This window comes from Eptesicus fuscus, chromosome 13 (genome assembly GCF_027574615.1).
Source record: "Eptesicus fuscus isolate TK198812 chromosome 13, DD_ASM_mEF_20220401, whole genome shotgun sequence".
NCBI lineage: Eukaryota > Metazoa > Chordata > Mammalia > Chiroptera > Vespertilionidae > Eptesicus > Eptesicus fuscus.
Window position 1 is genome coordinate 43,678,546 of NC_072485.1, and position 22,962 is coordinate 43,701,507.

The following is a 22,962-nucleotide window of genomic DNA, read 5'->3' on the forward strand; positions in this document are numbered from 1 at the left end:
TCAAGTTCTATGGAAAGAGAGAAGACGATTGATACCATTCTGGATCTGCTTGGTCTTAATACTATAGATTATTGGATTCATAAATGGGGGGAAGAGAAAGTAGACATAACTCATGATAATATGAACTATATGTGGCACATATTTCCCAAATCGATGAATGAGGGTCAGCCCAGTCACAGTGACATAAAAAACCAGTACACAGCTAATATGAGAAACACAGGTGTTTAGAGCTTTTGTCTGCTCCTTACCTGAAGCAATGCCCATAACAGTCTTAAGGATTAGGATATAAGAGATAAGGATAAGCATAGAGTCCAAGAAGCCAGTTAATGAGACCAAGGCTATAGGATAAAGTCTATTGAAAGTAATGTCAGCACAGGCCAATTTGATCACATCTTGGTGTAAGCAGAAGGCATGGGAGAGGACATGGGACCTGCAGTAGGGGAATTCAGAAAGGGTGATGATTATGGGCACAATAAGTATAAATCCTCTCATTAGAACCCCTAGACTTATCTTCACCACCTTAGCATTGGTGAGAATGGAGGTGTATCTTAAGGGATTGCAGATGGCAATAAAACGATCATAGGCCATAACAAGCAAGACTCCAGACTCCACAATTGAGAGTGAATGGATTAGATAGGCTTGGAAATAGCAGGCCCCATGGCTAATCTCCCTGTGATCCAGCCATAGAACACCAAGCACAGTGGGCATTGTTGTCAAAGTTACTCCTAGATCTGAGGCTGCCAGTATAGCCAAAAAGTAGTACATAGGCTCATGAAGAATGTGGTCTTCTCTGATAAGGAAGAGGAGAGTGCCATTGCCAAGGAGGATGGAGATATAGATGACAAAGAAGGCAATGGAAATCCAAGGATGAAATGTCTCCAAACCTGGGAAGCCAGTCAGTAGGAAAGGAGCAGCACTAGTGTTGGACCACATGGTGGACCCCTGCATTGAAACAAACAAATAAAAATAAAGTATCTCTAAATTAGCCTTGTCCCGTAGAAATATAATTTAAGCTACATATGTGATTTTAAATTTTCTAATAGGCATATTAAGGTTTTTAAAAAGGAAGAGTGACAAATAATTTCAATAATGTATTTTACTTAATCCACTATATTCAAAATACTATTTCAAATGTAAGCAGTATAAAAATCATGGATAAAATGTTTTACATTTTATTGTATTAATGCTTCAAAATCCAGTATTTAGTTTACAATTACAAAAAATCCTAATTCAAGTTAAGCATAGGCTACAGTATTGGAGAGTACACCTTTAGACTATAAAATTATTTTTTCATATCATTTAAAAATAAGAAATCACAGTCTTTGTATAGAATTGTGCTAACCTTGTATCCCACTTTCATAAATTTCTCATTCCAGTTCTCTAATTCCAGTATTTTCTAACCCTTTATTATCTGGGTCAAAATCTTCACTTAATGCTTATCCAAATGTCTGACCTACTCTCAACTGAAACCCAAGGTCCTTTGTCCAATTCTAGTTCTGTCTTCTAGATTATTCTCATCTCTATTGTAAGCATGTTTTACATTATAGGAAAGAATTTGGTAGTTTCATTTTGGATTCACCATTCATTCATATTATGCATTCATTGATTTAATAAATAGGAATTGATGGTAACTACAAAATGAACATTAAGGGTACAAACATCATGATCTTGTGAGAAACAAAAACAACTTTCTTTGGGTCATGCAATCTTTACTTGAATTGAATCTCACATTACAATATTCTATGTGGCTAAATTATTAAGCAAATCTATAGAACCACCCCATTTAGGGACCCTCAAAGAAGGGTGCCTGAAGTCTTTTCAGATATTATCTGACTTCATGGGATTTTTATATTATTAAATTTTATAAAGTTTTACAACTTTTTGCTTCAAGGAAGTATTGCTTTTGGCTCCAGAAGATAGAATGTAAAAACTTGAAAATGACTCTTCCCCCACTCCCCCAATTCTTAATGTTTCAATAAAGGCAATTAGATATGTCTATATTATTCAGTCATCTGATAATTTTTGATTCTTTAAACCTCATAGTTTTGTGCTCAATGCAGGGCATATAGTGGTAAAAAAAAAAAAAGCAGATATTTACACACTTAGTAAAGTGGCCATAATCCTGTATATTGACAACCACCAAATACTGGCAAGGATATGGAGCAACAGAAATTCTCATCCATTGCTGGTAGGAATGCAAAATGATACAGTCATTTGAAAGACAGTTTGGTGGCTACATACAAAAAAACTAAACCTACTCTTACATAAAATGTAATCATTGCACTTCTTGGTATCTACCCAAAAGCGTTAAAAATTTATGTCTACACATATTCTAAAAGGGAAGGTGGGAGTGGGTGGGTGGGAAGAAACCAACAAAAAACTTGTATGTATATATGCATAACCCATGGACACAGACAATAGGGTGGTGAAGGCCTGGGATGGGGGTTGGGGGTAAGCTAGAAGGGGTCAATGGGGGGAAAAGGGGGACATATGTAATTCTCTCAACAACAAAGATTTTTAAAAAAACACCTTGAAAGCAAACAAGATGTCCTTCATTAGATCACTGGATAAATTAACTGTGGTACTCCAAACAATGGAATATTATTCAGTGATAAAAGGAACTAAATTATCAAGCCATAAAAAAGCATGAAGTAAACTTTTGTTCATCTTACTAAGTAAAAGAAGCCAATGTGAAAACACCCTATATTGTATGATTCCAATATTCTATGACATTCTAGAAAAGGCAGGGACCTGAGACTTTTATTGCCACAAGAAACTGAATTCTGCCAACAATATGAGTGAGTTAGGAAATGGATTCTTCTCTAGACCCTTCAAATAAGAGTTCAACACAACCTTGATTTTGTCCTTAAGATTCCCTATGCAGAGAAACCAGTCAAACCTGCTAAACTTCTGACCTACAGAACTGTGCTATTATAAATAAATATTGATTTAACAGCACAGTTTGGGGCAATCCATTCCAAGCAATAGAAAACTAAGGCAGTAAGGATTGCTATTATTTGTATCTTACCTATTAGTAAAAAGCAATACTTAGTTTAAGTTAATTATTATGTCAATTAGCTATTGCCACATGGAAAAGCCCTATACAACATACACATTTGTTTTTCATTCATATGCATAGTTCATCTAATTTTGGGTGACCCTGGCAGGGTGCCTCTGATGGTTTCTGTCTGTTTTGATCATGCACCTTTTAAGTTTCAGCTGAATGTCTACTCCATCCTATCATTCTCCTGCTTCTTCCTTTTTGTATCCATTACACTCTTCTTGGTTTTATTACAATCTTTTCCTTCACTTTGCCCCTCTTCAACTAAGTTCCAGATGTCTTTCTTATATCACCCAGGCTTCAGCACAAAATTTAGCACAAATATTTTGTCTTTCACATTTCTACTATCAGTCCTTCAGACATAGTGTCTCTAATTAACTCATTCTAATTAAAACATAGGTGTACTTCCTTGGTCTGTGTGACTCAGTTGGTTGAGTGTTGTCCTGTGCATTGAAAGGTGGCCAGTTCAATTCCAGGATAGGGCACAGGGCACATACCTACCTGGGTTTCGGGTTCATTCCCCAGTAGGGCACATATGGGAAGCAACTGATGGTTCTTTCTCACATTCTCTCACAAATGTCTCTCTCTCTCTCTCTCTCTCTCTCTCTCTCTCTCTCTCTCTCTCTCTCTCTAAAAAAATCTAAAAAACATATTTAAAACGTGGGTGCACTCCCAATCCAATACTAGCATTGTTTATATTACTAACTGCTATATTAAACATCAATTCTCCTGGAAGAAATGACAGACTTTGGTTTGCTGATCATGACATTATTTATAAAATTTTAATTATATTATTATTAACAGGCTGCACTGCCTACCGGGTATGCTGCTGGCTAAAATGATTTATGTAATGACATTGACTTCCAAATAATACTGATACCATAATTGGCTAATGTGTAAGCTGTCTTATCCATACACTGTCTTTTCACAAATGTCCAAATAAGAGTTACCAATAACTTACCAACTACCTGTATGTGTGCTACTATCGGGCCCTCCAGACTTTAATTTTCCCCCATTTGTGGACATGATTGATCAGTTCTGACTTGGTCTACCCACTGGAGTTCTTATACAATGTTTATTTCTAATCTTTAATGGAACAGCAACTCTTAAGGATAGAAATTATTTTGTTCTATAACTGAGAATTAGTCAAATTACTGAAGGCAAAAGACACAGAAAAGGAAAGAGTTAGCAGAAATGTCACATAGAAAGATATGAGAGAAAGAACACTGAAAACAGAGAACAAAACCTAGAGGAAGAGAAGATGCAGCTGCAGCATAGTCAGTCCTATATGTGTCATGATGACCCTGCTCTGCACATTCACTCTCAATATCAGTCTTTCTTCCACTTCTTGCCTCTTCCAAAAATATGTCTGTTGTAGGAAGAATATTCTTGGTAGCTTTGGGCATTTCACTGGACAGATCCATATAGACAAATAATAGCTTTCCTCGGTTTTCTATTTACCTTCTTTCAACACCTACATGAAGGAAGAGCAGTCCAAGAAGAGCTGTTATCTTTATTTCCTTTCTATTATCTCCATTCCGTTCTTCCATGACAACCAGAGCCTTACCTGGGTCACCAGGAATTAATGGGAGAAGTAATTGCTGGATCTTGATGTAGAACGTGGCACAAATGTTACTTTTGAAGACTGCTAACGTTATTAATTGGCGAAGTTGTCTGTATAGAAAAATGGTTCCCCAGGGTCCCTGCAGCTGTAGATAATTAGGCTTCTAAGATATATTTTCTTGGCCTCTTTGGGAGAAAGAGTTGGGCCCCCAGAACTGTGTCCTATGTTCCCATATTTTCATTGCAAACAGAAAACAAAATTGTAGTTTCATTTAAGAGATGGAAGTTTTGCTGTCAGTTCATCTTGGTCCCTTCATATTCCCACCTCAAGAAGAGAAGATACCATCAAAACTACATTTGACTTTGTTATTCCTAAATCCTAGAGCAAATAAACTCACTAAATTTAGATGAAGCTTGATCATTTCCTGACACCTTTCCTTGGTTTGAAATGAGATTACTCATTACAATACTGGACATACACACTCCTGCAGTTATATTTTCTCATATATGAGTGCAATTGTTAATAAATTCAAACAGTGAGCTTTTTATTTGTCTTTTAGTCTTACCCAAAGGTCATAGTTCTTGTTGCTAGAACAATTCAAGTAAAAAATCTTTCACTTTAAGTATCTTGTAGTAAGGTGATGCCATGGACATTGATGAAGGTATTATTACCATCCTTGAGTTTCTGTAATACTTTGTAATTGAGTAGAAAGGGTATACTCATATTCTGGCAGAGATATGAATCTGAGGGACTCTGTTGTCTTATCTAAGCCTTGTCTCCTAAATTTATCCTGGATCCTAGCCCAACTGTGAGACTTTAAAATGAGCGTGTATGCAATGTATTCAACCATTTAGGTCACATTTTGGCTTTCGACATTTCAGATTCAGTTAAATTCCTCCTGAGCTCTCCTCTGCTCATAAACCTTTGTAAAACTTGGTTGGATTTGGAAAGTCATGATTAAGAGACAGTCTCTGGAAATGACTTGAGTCTGAATGTCCCTTTGCCTGAAAACTCTTTGTATCAAGTACAAATTTGGGGGTGACAATATGGGATAGCCATAGTTTGAACTCAAAATGAGATGAAAGTAGTGAGCACCCGAGGTAATCTATATAATGTCCAAGTTGTCCTATCATATATCTGAAGATAGGTTTATCCTCTCAACTACGTAACACTCCTACCCCTATGTAAACCATTCCTGGCAACACAATGTCTCTAGAAAAAAATGGAGTCATTTGAGGCAAGATGCTGCAAGGTTAAGATAACTTTCTAGTGAGGTAGAGGACAAGTCTCTGGAGAACAGGAACAGCTCAAAATCACCAGGTTTGGGGGCCTGGGAGGAAGTGAGCAAAGCACTAATGGTGACTATCTTTGTTAAGCAACTATTCATGAACAGCTCTGTCATGCATGTTCCCAAAACCATTTTCATTTCCTTCATATTTCCTGCTGCACTGCCTGTAAAATACAGAATCACTGCTGCATAACCTCTCAAATTTAGAAGGACTTCTCAAAGCCTTTGATGTAGTGTTTCCTGACCAGAGTCATCAGTTAATGCCCATTTCATTTTGGGCCACAGAGCTCAATTTTAATGAGACAATATGTTTTAAATTTATCCAAGTAGTCACATTATTTTAAACTAGAGGCCCATTGCACAAAGATTCATGCAATAGGCCTTCCTTACCCTGGCTGCCAGCACTGGTTTTCCTCCACAACTTGGGACCCAGGCCTTCACTCTGGTTACCACCTTCAGTCTTCTCTCAGCCAGAGCTTTCAGTCTTCGCTCCAGCCTAAGCACCGCTCCTGTAGCTCCCTCCACCCTCCGCCCTCCCCCTCATAGCAGGCATCCCGCTCCACCTGGCTGCTTCGTGCCTGCATGCGTGCTGCCCAGAGGCCTGGAGTGGCTTTGGGGAGGGGTTGCCTGCATCTTTGTCATGTTAATTTGCATACTCACTCCTGATTGGGTGGTGGGCATCATGAAGTGACAGTCAACTTGCATGTTTCTCTTTTATTAGTGGAGATATCTTACCTTTTTGAGTTAAAATATTTTCTCTAGGACTTACCATCCCTTAGCTCTGGATCTGGCTGTGGTGCCACAGAGCTTAGGTCCCATTCCTGTTTCATATTACTTATGACATAGATGAAGGTAACAATCAAGTATCTAAATACCTTCACTAATGACTCAGGGAAGTCTTTACCTTAGAGAACTTGCAATTTGTGGAGTAAGCCTGTGTTGACATTTTATAGCCTCCTTTTTTATGGAGTTTGATTTTGTTATGTCAGCCTTCAGCATTGCACATTAGCCTGAGCAGATGAAATAATTTAATTTATTCCCTTGAATGGACTCTTCACTATTCACTGCCACTGCTACCTGTCACCTTGGTGACACATATTAGTGTCTAAGGACATAAACTCATAAATATCCTATCTAAATGAATTTTGTGTATGAGCTTATCCTATATAATAAAGATGTAATATGCAAATTGACTGTCACTCCAACACACACATGGCCACCCCCATATGGTCAAAGATGGCTACCCCCATGTGGACACAAGATGGCCACCATAAGATGGCCGGCAGGGGAGGGCAGTTGGGGGCAACCAGGCTGGCAGGGAAGGGCATATTGTCTCATTAAGCAGCCAGGCTGTAAGGGAGGGCAGTTAGGGGTGACCGGGCCCACAGGGGAGGACAGTTGGGGGTGACTAGGCCTGAAGGGGAGGGCAGTTAGGGGCAATTTGGCCAGCTGGGGAGCAGTTAGGTATCAATCAGGCTGGCAGGGAAGTGGTTAGGGGTGATTGGGCTGGCAGGCAGAAGCAATTAGGGGCAATCAGGCAGCCAGGCAGGTGAATGGTTGGGAGCCAGCAGTACTGGATTGGGAGAGGGATCCCAGATTGGGAGGGTGCAGACTGGGCTGAGAGACATCCTCCCCCCCGTGCATGAATTTCATGCACGGTGCCTCTAGTTCATAATAATGATCCTGTCTGAGGATTTAAGCTACAAAATAAAAATTGATTTACATTCTATAATTGCATAGAGAAATCCCTGGCCCTTTAAATATTTCTAATCTAATTTAATACTCATAATCCTATATAATAAAAGAGTAATATGCAAATTGATCATCACTTCAATACACAAGATGGCCACCTCCATGTGGTCAAAGATGGCCACGCCATGTGGACACAAGATGGCCGCCACAAGATAGCTGGCAGGGGAGGGCAGTTGTGGGAAACCAGGCCTGCAGGGGAGAGCAGTTAGGGGTGACCAGGCCTGTAGGGGAGGGCAGTTAGGGGCAATTGGGCTGGCTGGGGAGCTGTTAGGCATCGATCAGGATGGCAGGGGAGTGGTTAGGGGGTGATCAGGCTGGCAGGCAGAAGTGGTTAGGGGCAATTAGGAAGGCAGGAAGGAGAGCAGTTGGGAGCCAGCAGTCCTGGATTGTGAGAGGGATGTCCAACTGCCCATTTTGGCCCGATCTGCAATGGATCGGGGCTAAATGAGCATTTGGACATCCCTCAAGGGATCCCAGATTGGAGAGGGTGCAGGCTAGGCTGAGAGACACACACACACATGCATCAATTTCATGCACCAGGCCTCTAGTGTTTAATAAGTATCATTAAATACGTCACCTTTAATTTATACTATAAAAGTTTGTACTCCTATGAAGGAACCCAACATTTGTTAATTAACTGAATGAAACTCATCTGCCCTTCACCTAGCATGAATTCATTTTGTATTTGGAGGAGAAATAACCTGCTGACTTGTTAGGTGATATGTTGGATTTTCAGTGTATCTCTAATATTTCTCACTCTCTGATCTTTTTAAAGATTTTTTTTAATTCACAGGAATGCACACTCAGGATTTTATTTCCTAACTCCAACTTAATATCCTTATGGAAATTATATTTTTAAATCCATGCTATATTAGAAGAGAGACACTGATACTGAAAAACTTTTTCCTAGTATAAATTCTTATATACACTAGATCTCCTGTACTAAATGCTGTTTATTTAAATCAATAGGCCACCAGTGAATTTATTAATCACTTATCCATGCAAGTGTTTGTTTGGGCTTTTGTTTTTGTCTTCAATGATTATATGCTAAATTACAGACTTCACAGATTGTTCTACATGAAGGAGATTCACTGATGTGTTGGTATGTTGGCCTAGTGGACGACTCTGAAATCTACCCTGCTTATATATACAAAACCTATTTGTAGTTTTTCTTGGGAGACACTGTTGCAAAATGATTGCTAATAATACCTGGCATTTTACCACAGTAAGACTTACAGATAATTGAAAACAGGACATAATTTACCATCACACTCATAGTCATATTTAACATGTGATATTCAGACAGTGTTACTTGGATATCATAGAGGATAAATGGATTAAAATGAGCAAAATCATAGTTATTCTCTTTTTATAACCTTGGTCTTTTCAGTTACATTTATTGATGAAATGGGGAAAAAATGAGAGTTGTAGGTTTCTTATGTTGCACTCCCTATAAGCAAAGCCTGAGACAGGAATTTAGATGCATGCAATTTATTAATGAATGCCTTCGGGAGACAGGAAATGATGAAAAGCAGAGGATACAGGGAAGGAGATAAGTAAGGGCATACAAACTCCAATCTGGAGTTGAACTTCAGGAGGCAAGATGGTCAGTATATGTCCATAGCCTTCTTCCTTGGCCCCAGGGGCCATAATCTTGGTGAGGCAATTCTAACTGGGTTGAGAGTAAATAACTTGAAGGAAGTTGTAATGTGGACAATGAGAAGCCAACAATTATAGGAGCAAGGGATAGGTGTACAGTTTTGCAAAGCGATCTGGACAAAGGACCAATGATGTCAATAATATCTTCTATCTAGTTCCATTTCCTGGCTCACTTGGTTCTCTTCCTGCTCTGATTTAGATGTAATAAAGATATAAACTACACTTTTTAAGGATATTTTAACTTGGGTCACAGGTCCCTTCCTAACTCATCATAAAATTTTGATCAAATAAAAATAATATTTTATTCCTTGGGACATTCACACTTTATAAAATAAAGTCAGGCTACATCTAGAAAGTGACTATTTTCCCCAAAAGATATGAAAACCTATTCCTTCAGTCCCTTAGACCTTATTCATAGCAAAAGGAGGAAGAAGAAATTGCCTCTTCTACTCAAACCCACTAGTTAGTCTCTAGTGAGTGTTCTGGAGATGGTACCAAAATCCTAGCTAAAGATTGGCATAGTAGGGTTGTAATGAGGACAAAGATAGAAGGTACAAGGACTAGGTGTATTTCTTCTCATTTATTCATTGTTTCTTTTATCACTTGATGGAGGAGGAAGGAACCAATCAGGTAGTTGATATGACAATTACAACACTATTTAAGAAAGAATTCATTTTTTTTTCCCCAGGGAACTTCAGGGCTTCAGTGACCAAGCATATAGGTCCCCATAGTTTGTATGGATATCTGTGGGGGAATTTGTGGGAGTTTGAGATTTAATTGGGTATAAATATACAAAACTTTACTCTATTTCACCCAAACCAACTCACAATTTTATAACTCTGTTCCAACCTGCTACCTTTCTAATTCTAAAGAAATACATGATAGTTACATTATAGATACAACTGTAAACACCTAAATTAGTATTATTATAAGAATTGAGTGTCAAACAGAAATATTTAGTATACAGATTTTTTATATTGTACAAACTACATTAGGTCTAAAACCTGAGCTACCTTAGAATAACTTGTAGCTCTAATTTGATAATTATTTTACCAAGAAATATGATCATGGGTGGTTGATATGAAACTTCTTTGCTCCCATGTCACAAGCCAGAGTTCGCAAATGAAGGGCTGTGATGGTCAGAGATCAGGTTCTAACTTTATGGGTAGTGAAAAGGTGAAGAACACCACTCTGGATCTGCTTGGTTTTGACACTATAGATTATAGGATTCATTAATGGAGGAAACAGAAAATAGACATAGCTCATAATGAGGTGGACAATATGTGGAACCTCCTTTCCAAACCGATGAATTAGAGACAATCCAATCACTGTGATGTAGAAAACCAGGACACAGCAGATGTGGGAGACACAGGTGTTGAGGGCCTTGGCCCGCTCATCTCTGGAGGCAATGCTCAGGACACTCTTGAGTATCAACACATAGGAGATGAGAATAATCAGAGAATCCAGTACAAATATAAGGACTACAAGCACAACCGGATACAGCCGATTGAAGGTGGTATCAGCACAGGCCAGTTTGATGACATCCTGATGAAGGCAGAATGCATGGGAAAGGACATGGGAATGGCAATATGGAAAAAAATAGAGGGGTAAAATTGGGGGAACAACAGATACAAATCCCCTCGTCAGAACTACCAGCCCAATTTTCATTACTCGAGTATTAGTGAGTATAGAGGTATATCTAAGGGGGTTGCAAATGGCAATAAAACGATCATAGGCCATAGCCAGCAAAACACCAGACTCTACAAAAGAAAGTGAATGTATAAAGTAGGCTTGAGAAAAACAGGCTACATTTCCAATCTCCCTATGGTCCAACCAGAGGACTCCCATCACCGTGGGCATTGTGGTTAAGGTCAGCCCCAGGTCAGTGGCTGCCAACATGGCCAGGAAATAGTACATAGGCTCATGAAGATTGTGATCTTCCTTAATGAGAAGGAGGAGGGTGCCATTGCCAAAAAGGACAGAGATGTAAACAAAAAAGAAGGGTATAGAAATCCAGTGGTGAGCTGCCTCCAAGCTTGGAAAACCAGTCAACAGGAAGGAACTGAAGCTGCTGTTGGGCCACATGTTAGGTTTATCCAGAAGAAATGTTCTTTTTTTTTCTCCTCAGTTATTACCACAGAAATGTAGCTGTGTTCAAGGTAGTACTCCAAATATATCGTCACAGAATTCTTACCTAAAAGTAATAATAACATCGATATAAGCCATTGTTTTTGAAAACATATTCTTAGGAAAACCTGTATCTTTTGTGTCCTTAACTGCATATTCCAGGGACCATCTCATACCTACTCACATTCTTAGAGTTTTATAGGATTATCTGAATTTTAACAAGTTCCCCAGGAAATTTTGATGCTACAACTTAGAAACCATTCCCATCAACTATGCAGACTTCACAGAAGAATCCATACATGAGGGATTTCAAGGAACCAAACAATTACCTTACTCCGTTCTACTACCCAAAGCTATAATTGAGTTCACAGTAGTGATTCCTAACCCACATTATCCTGCATATGCATGGTTCCTCTGGATTCTCAACAAAAGATCCAGGATTCTATGAGAAAAGTGTGGGAAAATAAGCTGTGTCACTAGCACTTTTGTTAAGGAGAAAATAGATATGAAAAAGAGATACTTTGCTTTCCAATTCCATAGATTAGTGATGGAAAGAAAAAAACAAAAATGTTTACATTATCTTCGTTAGCTTTTTCCTGGACATGGCAGAACTACTTAGTCCTTATTACGATAGCCCAGAGTAATTGGAAGTTAGGTGGTCATAGACACTTGAGTTGAAATAAATGATTAGGTCAGACAAGGATAACACTCATAATAGAGTTTCTCCTTCAATTTGAAAAATTTATCTTTTCTTATTTCTAGAGTTTCTTTCTCTTCCCCCCATTATTTTTTTTCTGTGGTCCACTACAGTATATCCCCGGGACCTGATTTCTTCCTTTATAATTCTTCATTTGTATTTAAGCAACCATCATCCTGATGTCCTTCCTTTTATATTCAGCCATAGGTTTCTGAATCTGTCCTATCCAATACTAAATGAGAGCTCTGTTGCTACTAGCAGAAAGTTATCTGTTAGTGGAGGAAATAATTTAATAAGGTTTAATATCTCTTCTGCCACTAGGTTATGAGCTTCTTTCATATAGAAACCACATTTTATTTGCTTTGCTCAACCACTAGCAAAGTATCTAACATATGATATTACATATACACATACTACATATACACTGAGTGGCCAGATTATTATGATCACCTGACATTTGTAGGCAATTAGCCATACACTGCATTGTATGGGATATGGAAGCGAAGGCCTGTTTGAACACCTTTGCTGTCTGCAGTTACCAAGATAAAACATCTCCAATTCGCACAGGAACACAAGGATTGGACAGTCAAGCATTGGAAAAAAGTCATGTGGTCCAATGAATTACATTTCCAGTTGCATCATGCAGATGGCAGAGTGAGAATTTCACAGAAACAGCATGAAAGCATGCACCCCACATGCATGAGTACAACCCTTCAAGCTGGTGGGGTCAGTGTTATGGTTTGGGGCATGTTTTCCTGGCATGATTTGGGCCCTTTAATTTGTGTGGAACAACGTCTGAATAGTACAACATACCAAAGTATCGTTGCTGATCAAGTTCATCCTATCACGTTGATGGCATATCCCAATGGAGATGGCTTCTTCCAACAAGACAATGCGCTATGCCACGGTGCTCGCATTGTGCAGGAGTGGTTTCAAGAACATGAGGGAGACTTTACCTTGCTTAGGTGGCCCCCACAATCACCAGATCTCAATCCAATTAAGCATTTGTGGGACGAAGTTAAAAGAGCCATCAGGCAGCTGGTTCCACAGCCATCAAATCTCACAGAACTGGACAGTGCTATTCATCAGGCATGGTGTCAGATTCCTCGCATCACCTTTCAACATCTCGTGGAATCAATGCCAAGAAGAATCGCTGCAGTATTGAAGGCAAAGTTGGCCCAATGAAGTACTGATGGGGTGGTCATAATAATCTGGCCACTCAGTGTACATGTCTATTATGCATATATATGTACATATATACCTAGAAGCGTGCGCGCGCACACACGCACACACACACACACACACACACACACACATATATAATTTCACATATATACATTACTTTTCCCAATATTTTTGAGCACCCACTGTGTAGGCATGACATTTTAAGCAGTGGAATTAAATGATAAGACAAAGTCTCTGATTTTATCAGCCATAAATTAAGTTAAAAAATAAATTTAAAAAATTTAGATAAATATAAGTGCAATTTTAAAATAAAACAACACTATTAAATGGAGATTGATTGGGGTGGTATTGCATACAGTTTAGTATAATAATTTGGATGATCTAGGACTGCATCTCTGAGGATTTGACTTTTGACCTAAAACGTGAATAACAAAGAAAGGCTGGACTTATGAAGACCTAGAAAAGGGTCATTTCATTGAGAGGGGAAAATTAGTACGTTTGGAGCTTGGTGAGCAGATAATAGAAGGACAATAGGTAATGTCAGACACCTAGGCAGTGCTCTCATAGGCCTAATAGATAACATCAGGAACTTTGTTTTTACTATAAATATGATGAGAAGATATTAAAGAGTTTAAAATCACAATGGAGGAGAGCATGATGACATTCTAATTTGCAATTTTAAATTATCACTTGAACTGCTATGTAAAGAGTAGAAAATCAAGCAAGATAAAAGCAAAGGAAGTAGTTGGAAAATTATTGCAATACTTCACCTGAGGAGTGATCCTGACTTGACTAGGAGAGCAGCAGTGGAGATGAAGACAATGTAAACAGAAAAGGATACATTTGTGGTAGTCCCAAGGCTTGCTGATATGTTGGAAGTAAGAGAGAGAAATACTAAATGAGATTGACTCTAGATTTCTAGTTTGAGCAAATTAGAGAATGATTAAATCATTTACTCAAAAGGGGAAGTCAGAGAAATATATACTTACTTGGGAGAAAATTTTCATCAGTCAATACTGTTGAATTAGAGCAAATGCATGTCCTACTTTTTTTCTGGTCACATACCAGAAGAGTTTCCTAAACTGTTTTCCCCCCGAAATTAACGATTTTCAAATATTCAAATGTAATTTTTGAAGTTATCTGTTCCTGTAGAGATGGGATCCAGCTGCAAGTTTTCAGCAGTGCTGAGGTGCCAGTATTTTCTCCATCTGAACCCCTCCTGTGAATAAAATGCAACACTAAAATAATCTTCCCCAAGGAATTAAAGCATCGTCTCCAAGTAAGGTATGGAGCTAATAGAGCCTCAGGTGGTAGCTTTGTGTGAGGACTCAGAGCACTTGTCTTTATGGCCCCAGAGACCCTGGTGTAGTCTATGGGCGGCCATTTATTCTCCACATTTCCTTCATAGGTCAATTATTTCCAGTTGCTCTCATGAGGATATTTGAACATCCTTTTGTAAGAAGTCATTTGAATTCTATTTTCTCCTAGGTTTATCTCAAAGTTAGTTGATCAGTGGGACGTTAAGTGGACTAGAGTAAATAAAGTAAATGCATGTCCGCCTCCCCCAGTACCATACATGAACCCACAATCTACAGCCCACATGAGTCCTTTTTGAATTCATCTTGCCAGAATTTTTCTTGTTTTTTCTAGAAGTGCAGTCAACATACTGATAGCACAGTACTTCAGGTAATTACACCCCATCCCTTTAGTGCCAGGCATGATAACATCTATAGTTTTCACTCCACCCCTGATAGGAACTACACTGCCTATGACTGGTTTTAGGTGACTGAGGAGAGGTTTCAATATTCTGGCCATTTCAATCCCAACATGGGGTAAGACTGTTGAGTATACTTGTTGCAGAGCTTTCTGGTAGCTTGGATGAGGCTTTGTCAGCCTGTATCTCAATCTGATTTCTTCCTCTGCCAAATTCTGCTTTCTTGTTTTTTTTCAAAGGTTTTAACCTCAAATAAACACCTTTCACCCAAAATTCGGTCTCAGCTCCTGATTCTGGAGGACCAGCCTATGACAAGAGCATAGTCTTGAGGTAGCTTGGCCATATATGAAAGCATAAATTGCCTTGCTTGTCATTCCACGGGTGATATTATGACTGTTTCTGCTAACAAGATAATGTTGGAACTATGTGAAAGGGTGCATCTGATCATGGTTATAATCTCTAGGATCCTTACTCTATCAGAAAAGAATGTAGGCTAAATTAAGACACAGAATTAATCTGGACACAAAATGATTCTTGATATCAACCTCATACCATGGGCACAATTAAATTTGTGGTAAAGTTATTAAAAGCTTAAAGCTATTGTATTAAAACACAGGGATTTTTATTCATTGTTTTAATATTTAATATCTCTTAAACATTTCACAAAAACAAAAACCATAAATAAGTTTGCATTAAAAATAACTTATTGCCATGAAACAATAATTAAGAAAATAAGAAAGACAGCTATAGAGTAGTAAAGATATTTGTCATATATATATATATATATATATATATGTGACCCAAGACTCACATAAATACCTTATCAATAATATCTAAAAATCAATAAGAAAATATCAGACAACCTACTTTCTTAATGGGCAAAAGACGAGAACAGGTTCTTCCAGAGAGGAGTAAGTAACTAATCCTATATAATAAAAGGCTAATATGCAAATCAACCAAAATGATTGGTTGCTATCAGGCCTAAGCTGGCAGTCAGACATCCCCTGAGGGGTCCTGGTCTGTGAGAAGGTACAGGCCAGGCTGAGGGACCCCCTCCCCAGTTCATGAATGGGGCCTCTAGTAAATATATGAAAATGTATACATTATTACTTATCAGGGAAATGCAATTCAAAATAATAAGATACTACTACATACTCAGCTTTTTTAAAAAAGCTGTAAATACCTAGTGTTGTCAAGGATGTGAACCAATTGAGCCTTATGAACTACTAGAGGCCCAGTGCATGGATTCACTGGTGGGGGTCCCTCGGCCTGGCCTGCGGGGATCAGGCTGAAACCAGCTCTCTGATATCCCCTGAGGGGTCCCGGATTGTGAGAGGGCACAGACCAGGTCGAGGGACCTCACCAGTGCATGATTGGGGCTGAGGAGAGACCATGGGAGGGTTCCAGGGCATCTGTGGCCTGTCTCACTCAGTTCCAATCTGCCGGACCCCAGCAGCAAGCTAACCTACCAGTCGGAACATCTGCTCCCTGGTTGTCAGTCCACATTATAGTTACTGGTCGAACAGTCTAACTAATGGTCAGACACTTAGCATATTAGGCTTTTATTATATAGGACTAGGGGCTCGGTGCACAAAATTCGTGCACTGGGGGTGTCTCCTCAGCCCAGCCTGTCCCCTCTCACATACTGGGAGCCCTCAGGGTATGTCCTACTGATGGCTTAGGCCTGCTCCCCATAAGGAGCGGGCCTAAGCTGCAGTCTGGCCTCCCTTTGTGAGAGACAACCGGGCTGATCAGGGAAAGGCACCAGCCCCATCACCCCACTGCTGGAGCCACTGCCAGTCACCACAGCCACCAAGGTGTTTTCATCAACACGGACTCCAGTCCCTTCACCAAGAAAAAATGACAACTTTCTTTAGGCATTTTCAAGATGTGTCTCTCATAGAATACAACATTTCTTTCTTTTTTTTTTTTTTTTATCCTCATCTGAGTATATGTTTCCATTGACTTTTAGAGAATGTGAAAGAGAAAGGGAAAGACAGAGGGACATCAAAGTGAGAGGAATACTTAGATTGGTTGCCTCCTGCATGAGCCCTGACCTGGGCCCCAGCCAGAGAGGAGCCTGCAACTTAGGTACATGCCCTTGATCAGAATCTAACGTGGAATCTGCGGTTGGCAAACCTAGGCATTATCTACTGAGCCAATCCGTGTAAGGCAGGTTATGACATTTCTTAGCCCTCCAGCAGCGGACCTTCATTTTTTTTTCCAGGAGTGTGGTGGAAAAGCCCTAGATCACCTTTTTGGATTCTTCTACCCAAGTTACTAAGAATAGTACCAGTGGCATACAGGGAGCTTAGCCAGTGAGTGGTCAGAAAAGGTATTTCCTCTGTAGTTCACACCTATCTCCTGTGATCTCCGGCTCCGCCTCTGCCAAGGCCTAAAGCCTTCAGCCCTTGGCAGGGGACCCCCAGCTGGCTCGATCGCCAGGCTCCACCCCTGGCCAAGGTCTCAAGCCTCTGTTTGAGGCTCGGGCCCTGGGCAGGTACCCCCAGCTGGCTCCAATCACCTGCAGAGGACCCCAGCTGGCTCTGATCGCCTGTGGGGGACCCCAGCTGGCTCCGATCTTCCCCTCTGATCTTCGGCTCCGATCGCCCAGTTCCAACCATGGCTGCTCTCCTAGGCTGCAGCCATCTTGGTTGGATGTATTTGCATATTTGCTCTCTGATCGCCTGGTGGGCGTGGCTTGTGAGTGTAGCAGAGTGATGATTTGCATATTACTGTTTTATTAGATAGGATTATATAGGATTAGCAAAATATGAAATTGTTTAATCACTTTAGAAAATATTTGTTATTATCTATATATAGAAAGAGGAATTTTGCAAATTAGGCTGGGATGCAGTGAGTCACAACCAGACAGGAGGAGGTTGCCCACACAGGTGAGGCCCAAAGTGGAGACGGAGACAGAGACAGGGGACCGGTGAGCCACCACACATTGGCTCCAGCTAACCCCCAGAGCTGGACTGGACACGGACAGGGCAGGGGGCCAGCCTGCAGCCTCCGCGGCTGAGCACAGGCCCGGAGAGGAGATGGCGGGCCCGCCTCCCGTGGAAGCAGCGTGGTTCCCTCCCGCCTCCCTCAGAATCGGTGCAGGTCCCTCCCAGCTCCCGCGGAAGCCACATGGCTCCCTCCCAGCTCCTGTAGGCGCAGAGGGCTCAGTTCCACCTCCCACAGAAGCGGCAAGGCTCCCATGGAAGCAGCACAACTCCCGGCTGCGGCTGCAGTACCCGCCGGCTCCCACGGAAGCGGCCGGCAGCTACTGAATATGATATCATGCAATGGGCTACTAGTCTACTATAAATAAATATATACTCATCCAAGAAATTATATTCCAATGCTTAGGCCCAACAGAAATTCATACCTATGTGCACAAAACAGTCAAATAAATATGTACCTTAATAATAAGAGCAGTACTTTTTGCAATAGTTGCAACTATTACTATCAAGAATCAAAAAATAAATATAGGGTATATTTTTACAATGGGATACTGTATAGAAATAAAAATGAACAAAGTACTGCTACATGGATATTTTTCATAAACTTAATGATGAATATTGATGCCAGACAAAAAGAACACATAGAGTATGATTCTACTTTATGAAGGTTACAACTATGTAAAACCCATCTTGGAGGTAGACTGAATAGGGACACAAAGGGGGTTTTGCTAAGCTGATAAAATTCTACTTCTTATTTATAGTGGTTGGTACAATGAAGAACTTATTTTTGCAACAAATTCATTGACCTAGACCTTTATGATTCATTCATGTTTTCTTATGTAAATTTATAGTATTTTTTACTAAAGAAATGCTCACTTGCAGCCATTCTTGATTGTCAGTTCAGGTTTACCTAAATACATTTTCTCAATCTTGTTTTCATCGTCATTTTGTCAATAATTAATTAATTAAAATTAATTTAATTTAATTCATAGTTAAGTTGAATTTCATCATTTTCTTCACTAATAAAGAAATATATCTGAGCATTTATCTGTTATCCTCTATACATATTTCTATGACTAATATCTAATGTAGTAGACTTTTTAAAATTTTTTGCTAAGTAGAATGGTGCTCATGAGTTTGTGACTTTAATAAAAAAGTGAAAATTGCTCTCCATCAATCAGAGACATATCATTAAATTGCCTGTGATTCTACCTCCAGTACTAGAAATTGGAGAACCTTACATTGATTCTATAGTTTAATCATTAAGATATATATGTGCCATAAAATTGTAAAAAAATGGAGTCTATTTCTCAAATAGTTGAATGTTGAATGGGGAAAGATACTCTAAAATACAAATGATTAAAATAAGTGCCATTGATTATAACATAATAATATCTAACATTAACTAACTGCTTATTACATGTTAAATACTGTTCTAAGTGCTTTATATTTAAACCTCAACATAGTCTTATGCAATAATTATGATGTGCATTTTAGAAAGAGGGAACAAGGAGGTTACATAACTTGCCCAAAGTGGCAAAGCAAGAACCAGAGTCAAAACGTAAATGAAATACTCAAATTCCAATATAAGACCCCTGGATTCCAGACAATTGGCTTTATGATTCCTGTCCTCCATATCTTACTTATAACTTGATTAAAAATGACTCTCATTCATGAACAAATTGACAGTTGCCAGGTGGAAGAGGGGAGAGAGGATGGGTGGGTGAAAAGGTGAAGAATTTAGAAGTACAAATTCACTTACAAAATAGTCATGGGTATGTAAAAGTATAGCATAGAAAATATAGTCAATAACATTGTAATAACTATGTAGGTGGGTAGTAGACTTATTGAGGGGACCACTTTGTAAATTATATCAATATCTACCCACTATGCTGTATACCTGAAACTAATATATATATTGAATGTCAACTGTAATTGGAAAATAATAATAAAAAGAAATGGATACATGTGCCACCAAGGAGGGTGAAAAACTTCCATCTTGTTCTGTCTTCTTAGGAGATGGAGGATGTAGAGAGAGAAATCAGGGGGAATCAGCCACTGGAAAGGTGTTCTCTCTTTTTTCATGAGGCAAGGCTCTCAGCTCCAGTGGCTGCAGCCAGAAATCAAAACTATGGAAAAGAAGTTGGATGGGAAGAAACTTTTAAAAATCAATGTTTTTATTGATTTGTTTAAATAAAGAGAAAGAGAGAGCGAGAAAAACAACATCAACATCAATATGAGAGAGAACATCAATCAATTGTTTCCTGTATGTACCACAACATGGGATTGAACCCACAACGTAGGGTATGTTCCCTGAACACTTTTGGTGTACTAGGACGATGCTCCAACCAGCTAAGCCACCTAGCCATGGTAGAGAAATTCTTTTACTTCACCAAAACTAATGCCTTACTCTCCGGTAATTTTCACACATTCTTCATTATAGTGACAGGGGTTGGGAGTTCTCATAAACAGCTGGGGAAAAGTGCATCCTGAAGAACTGTATTTTAGTTCAGATCCTTAACTGGTCTACTTTTCCTTCCATATACTGATGGATATAATTTATCACTCTCTTAACAATAGGGCTTAAGGAAAAGCTGGGACACAGACAGAGACCTTGGGGACTTCTGTTCAAAGCCCCAGATCTCCAAAGCCAAAGCTGCAAATAAGGATGAAAAAGATGCAAGGCAGGAGGCATAAAGGGAGGGAGGACAACGAGGAAGGGGTAATGAGTGGCCTAAATTAGGAATGGACCCTGGAGAGTTGCTCCTAAAATAAATGTTTCTACAAGCCAGAAATTTTTGCAGGTTATGGAAAAGATGATGTTATGACTAGATCCTTGATAAGGCTAAGGATTCCAGATTCAAGACGATGAAGCTGAAGAATGGGAGAGAACCAAAACTGAGGTCAGTGAGGGTATCTAATGAATCTTCTCTCTGAAGTCTCACTGAAGGCACCAGGATAGAGAGGGCAAGATAGGGAACAGGCTTCTCAACAAAAGAAAAATGATAGTATTATCTGTCAAGAGCACGTGCAGAAAAGGCACAGATCCTTAAGATTCTCCAGCTCCTCTAAAATGTGTTGTATTTAAAGATTACATATTAAGATGTATAAAATAAGGTCACAGATAAATTCTGGAACCTTGAGGCAAAGAAGAGTTGTGGGAGTAAACCAGATGACGGGTGTAGACTCAGTGATGAAATATGTTTCTACTTCTTTTTCTCTTTGTGTCTGAACTTTCAACCTGTCTGGCCCCATTCTAACCCTGTGATTTCCCCTAGAAGTCCAGATGAGCACTAATGATAGAGTCTCTTCTAAAATCGTGAGAAGAGCCATCAGAGGTTCAGACACTTTCTGGAGAGAAGTCACTATCTGACCATCATCCAAGACTAATAAGCCAAGTCAAAATTAACCTTGGATGGAGCCTGGGCTGCATGGGCCTTTAGATCAGGAATGGGGATTTGCATAGCTGTGTATCTTTAGCACTTGGAAAAACACACAGAGCACAATGGGCATTCAATAATACTCCCCGAAACTGCTCAAAGTCAGGTCCTTAAGATGCTCAAAAACCAATCAGTTTGTGTAGGTGAAACAACCATTTAGTGAATAAAAATGAACACAAATATTGAGCTAGACATTGTGTGAAGAGTTAAATATTGAGAATGAAGCCATGGAAAGCCCTGCAGATAGAATAAACACAAGAATGGATTATAAATTTGAACTATACAAAAAGGAATGATAGGGATAAAAGTTAGGAGATAAAACAAACAAAGGAACAGACCAGGGAGAGAAGAATTAAGTATTTGAGATAGGAAAGGAAGTGTCAGAAACAGTGAAGGAAAGAGCCCAAGGGGAAGGGGAGGGAACATGTGAAAGGAAAGTCTAAGCAGCTATATCTGCTTCGGCCCACAGTATATGTTTGAGAGTTTGATTAGCTTCTCATCAATGAAAAACCAAGTCCACACTTAAAAAGAGACTGGGAATGATGAATGGTTGCAGGGAAAAGGAAAAGCCCAGGATTTTTAATCAATCCAAAACTCATAAATAACCTCATGTACCACAAAGACAATTCCCAGTAAATCAAATACAAATGTTCAGTTTTGCACCATTAAGTATAATGTTCATATTTATTTTTCATATATGATTTTATTATGTGTGAATAGTTTCCTTTATTCTTATTTTTTGAGTGTTTTAATCATGAAAGGCTTTGAATTTTGTCAAAGTTCTTTCTGCATCCATTGAGATGATCACATGGGTGTTTTTTAATTCATTTTGTTGTATTATGTTGATCAATTTTGCATTTATGTTCATAAAGGAGGTTAGTCTATAGTTTTCTTTATTTTTTATTTTAAAATTTTATTAAAGTATAATTGGAATACAATATTATATTAATTTCAAGAGTAAAACAAAGTTGTTTGACATTAATATATCATACGATATAATCACCTCAATAATCTAGTTAACCATCGGAGGTGTAAACTCCCAGTAATAACAATCAAGTTTCAAAAGTGAAGAATAACATTCTTCCCAAAGCACTTCCCCATTTGCAATTCTATTCCATCCTCACACCCTGTGTCAAGAGCATGACTGGGCAGAAATTGCTAGTACCATTTAAAGATAATGAAACCAAAGCTTAAGTTTGGTTTCTCAATATCATTATTATTACACAGTAGCAGAACTAGAACTTCAGCCAGATTATTCTGAAGTAAAAACCCATTAATCTTGCAGACATTTTTCCAGGGGTCTGGAAGTCATGCATTCAATTTACACCAAGATGTTTCTTTTCAGTCCATAGCAACCATAATAGAAGGTGGTTCCGTTTTTCTCCGCTAATGCCAGAGGCACCAATTCATGTTCTTTTTACTCTCAGAGATTGGCTGTCTGACCCAGAGGATACCTTAAAACTTGAATGTCACAGAGCCTTCTCACTTTTGTTAAATCTTACCATACTCCTTAATTTAAAAAAT

At 39.1% G+C, this 22,962-nt stretch overlaps 2 protein-coding genes across 2 annotated transcripts; both read right to left on the reverse strand.

Moving 5' to 3' along the window:
- Positions 1–933, reverse strand: LOC103303457 (olfactory receptor 51B2-like). Its single transcript, XM_008160458.2, has one exon. The coding sequence runs from the start codon at positions 931–933 to the stop codon at positions 1–3; it is 933 nt and encodes a 310-aa protein (XP_008158680.2).
- Positions 934–10,470: 9,537 nt separating this feature from the next.
- On the reverse strand, positions 10,471–11,409 carry LOC103303456 (olfactory receptor 51B5). The gene has a single exon (XM_008160457.2). The coding sequence runs from the start codon at positions 11,407–11,409 to the stop codon at positions 10,471–10,473; it is 939 nt and encodes a 312-aa protein (XP_008158679.1).
- Between the last annotated feature and the right edge of the window lie 11,553 nt (positions 11,410–22,962).

Coding starts and splice junctions, on each gene's coding strand:
- LOC103303456 (XM_008160457.2), bottom strand. CDS start 11,409: ATGTGGCCCAACAGCAGCTTCAGTTCCTTCCTGTTGACTGGTTTTCCA.
- LOC103303457 (XM_008160458.2), bottom strand. CDS start 933: ATGTGGTCCAACACTAGTGCTGCTCCTTTCCTACTGACTGGCTTCCCA.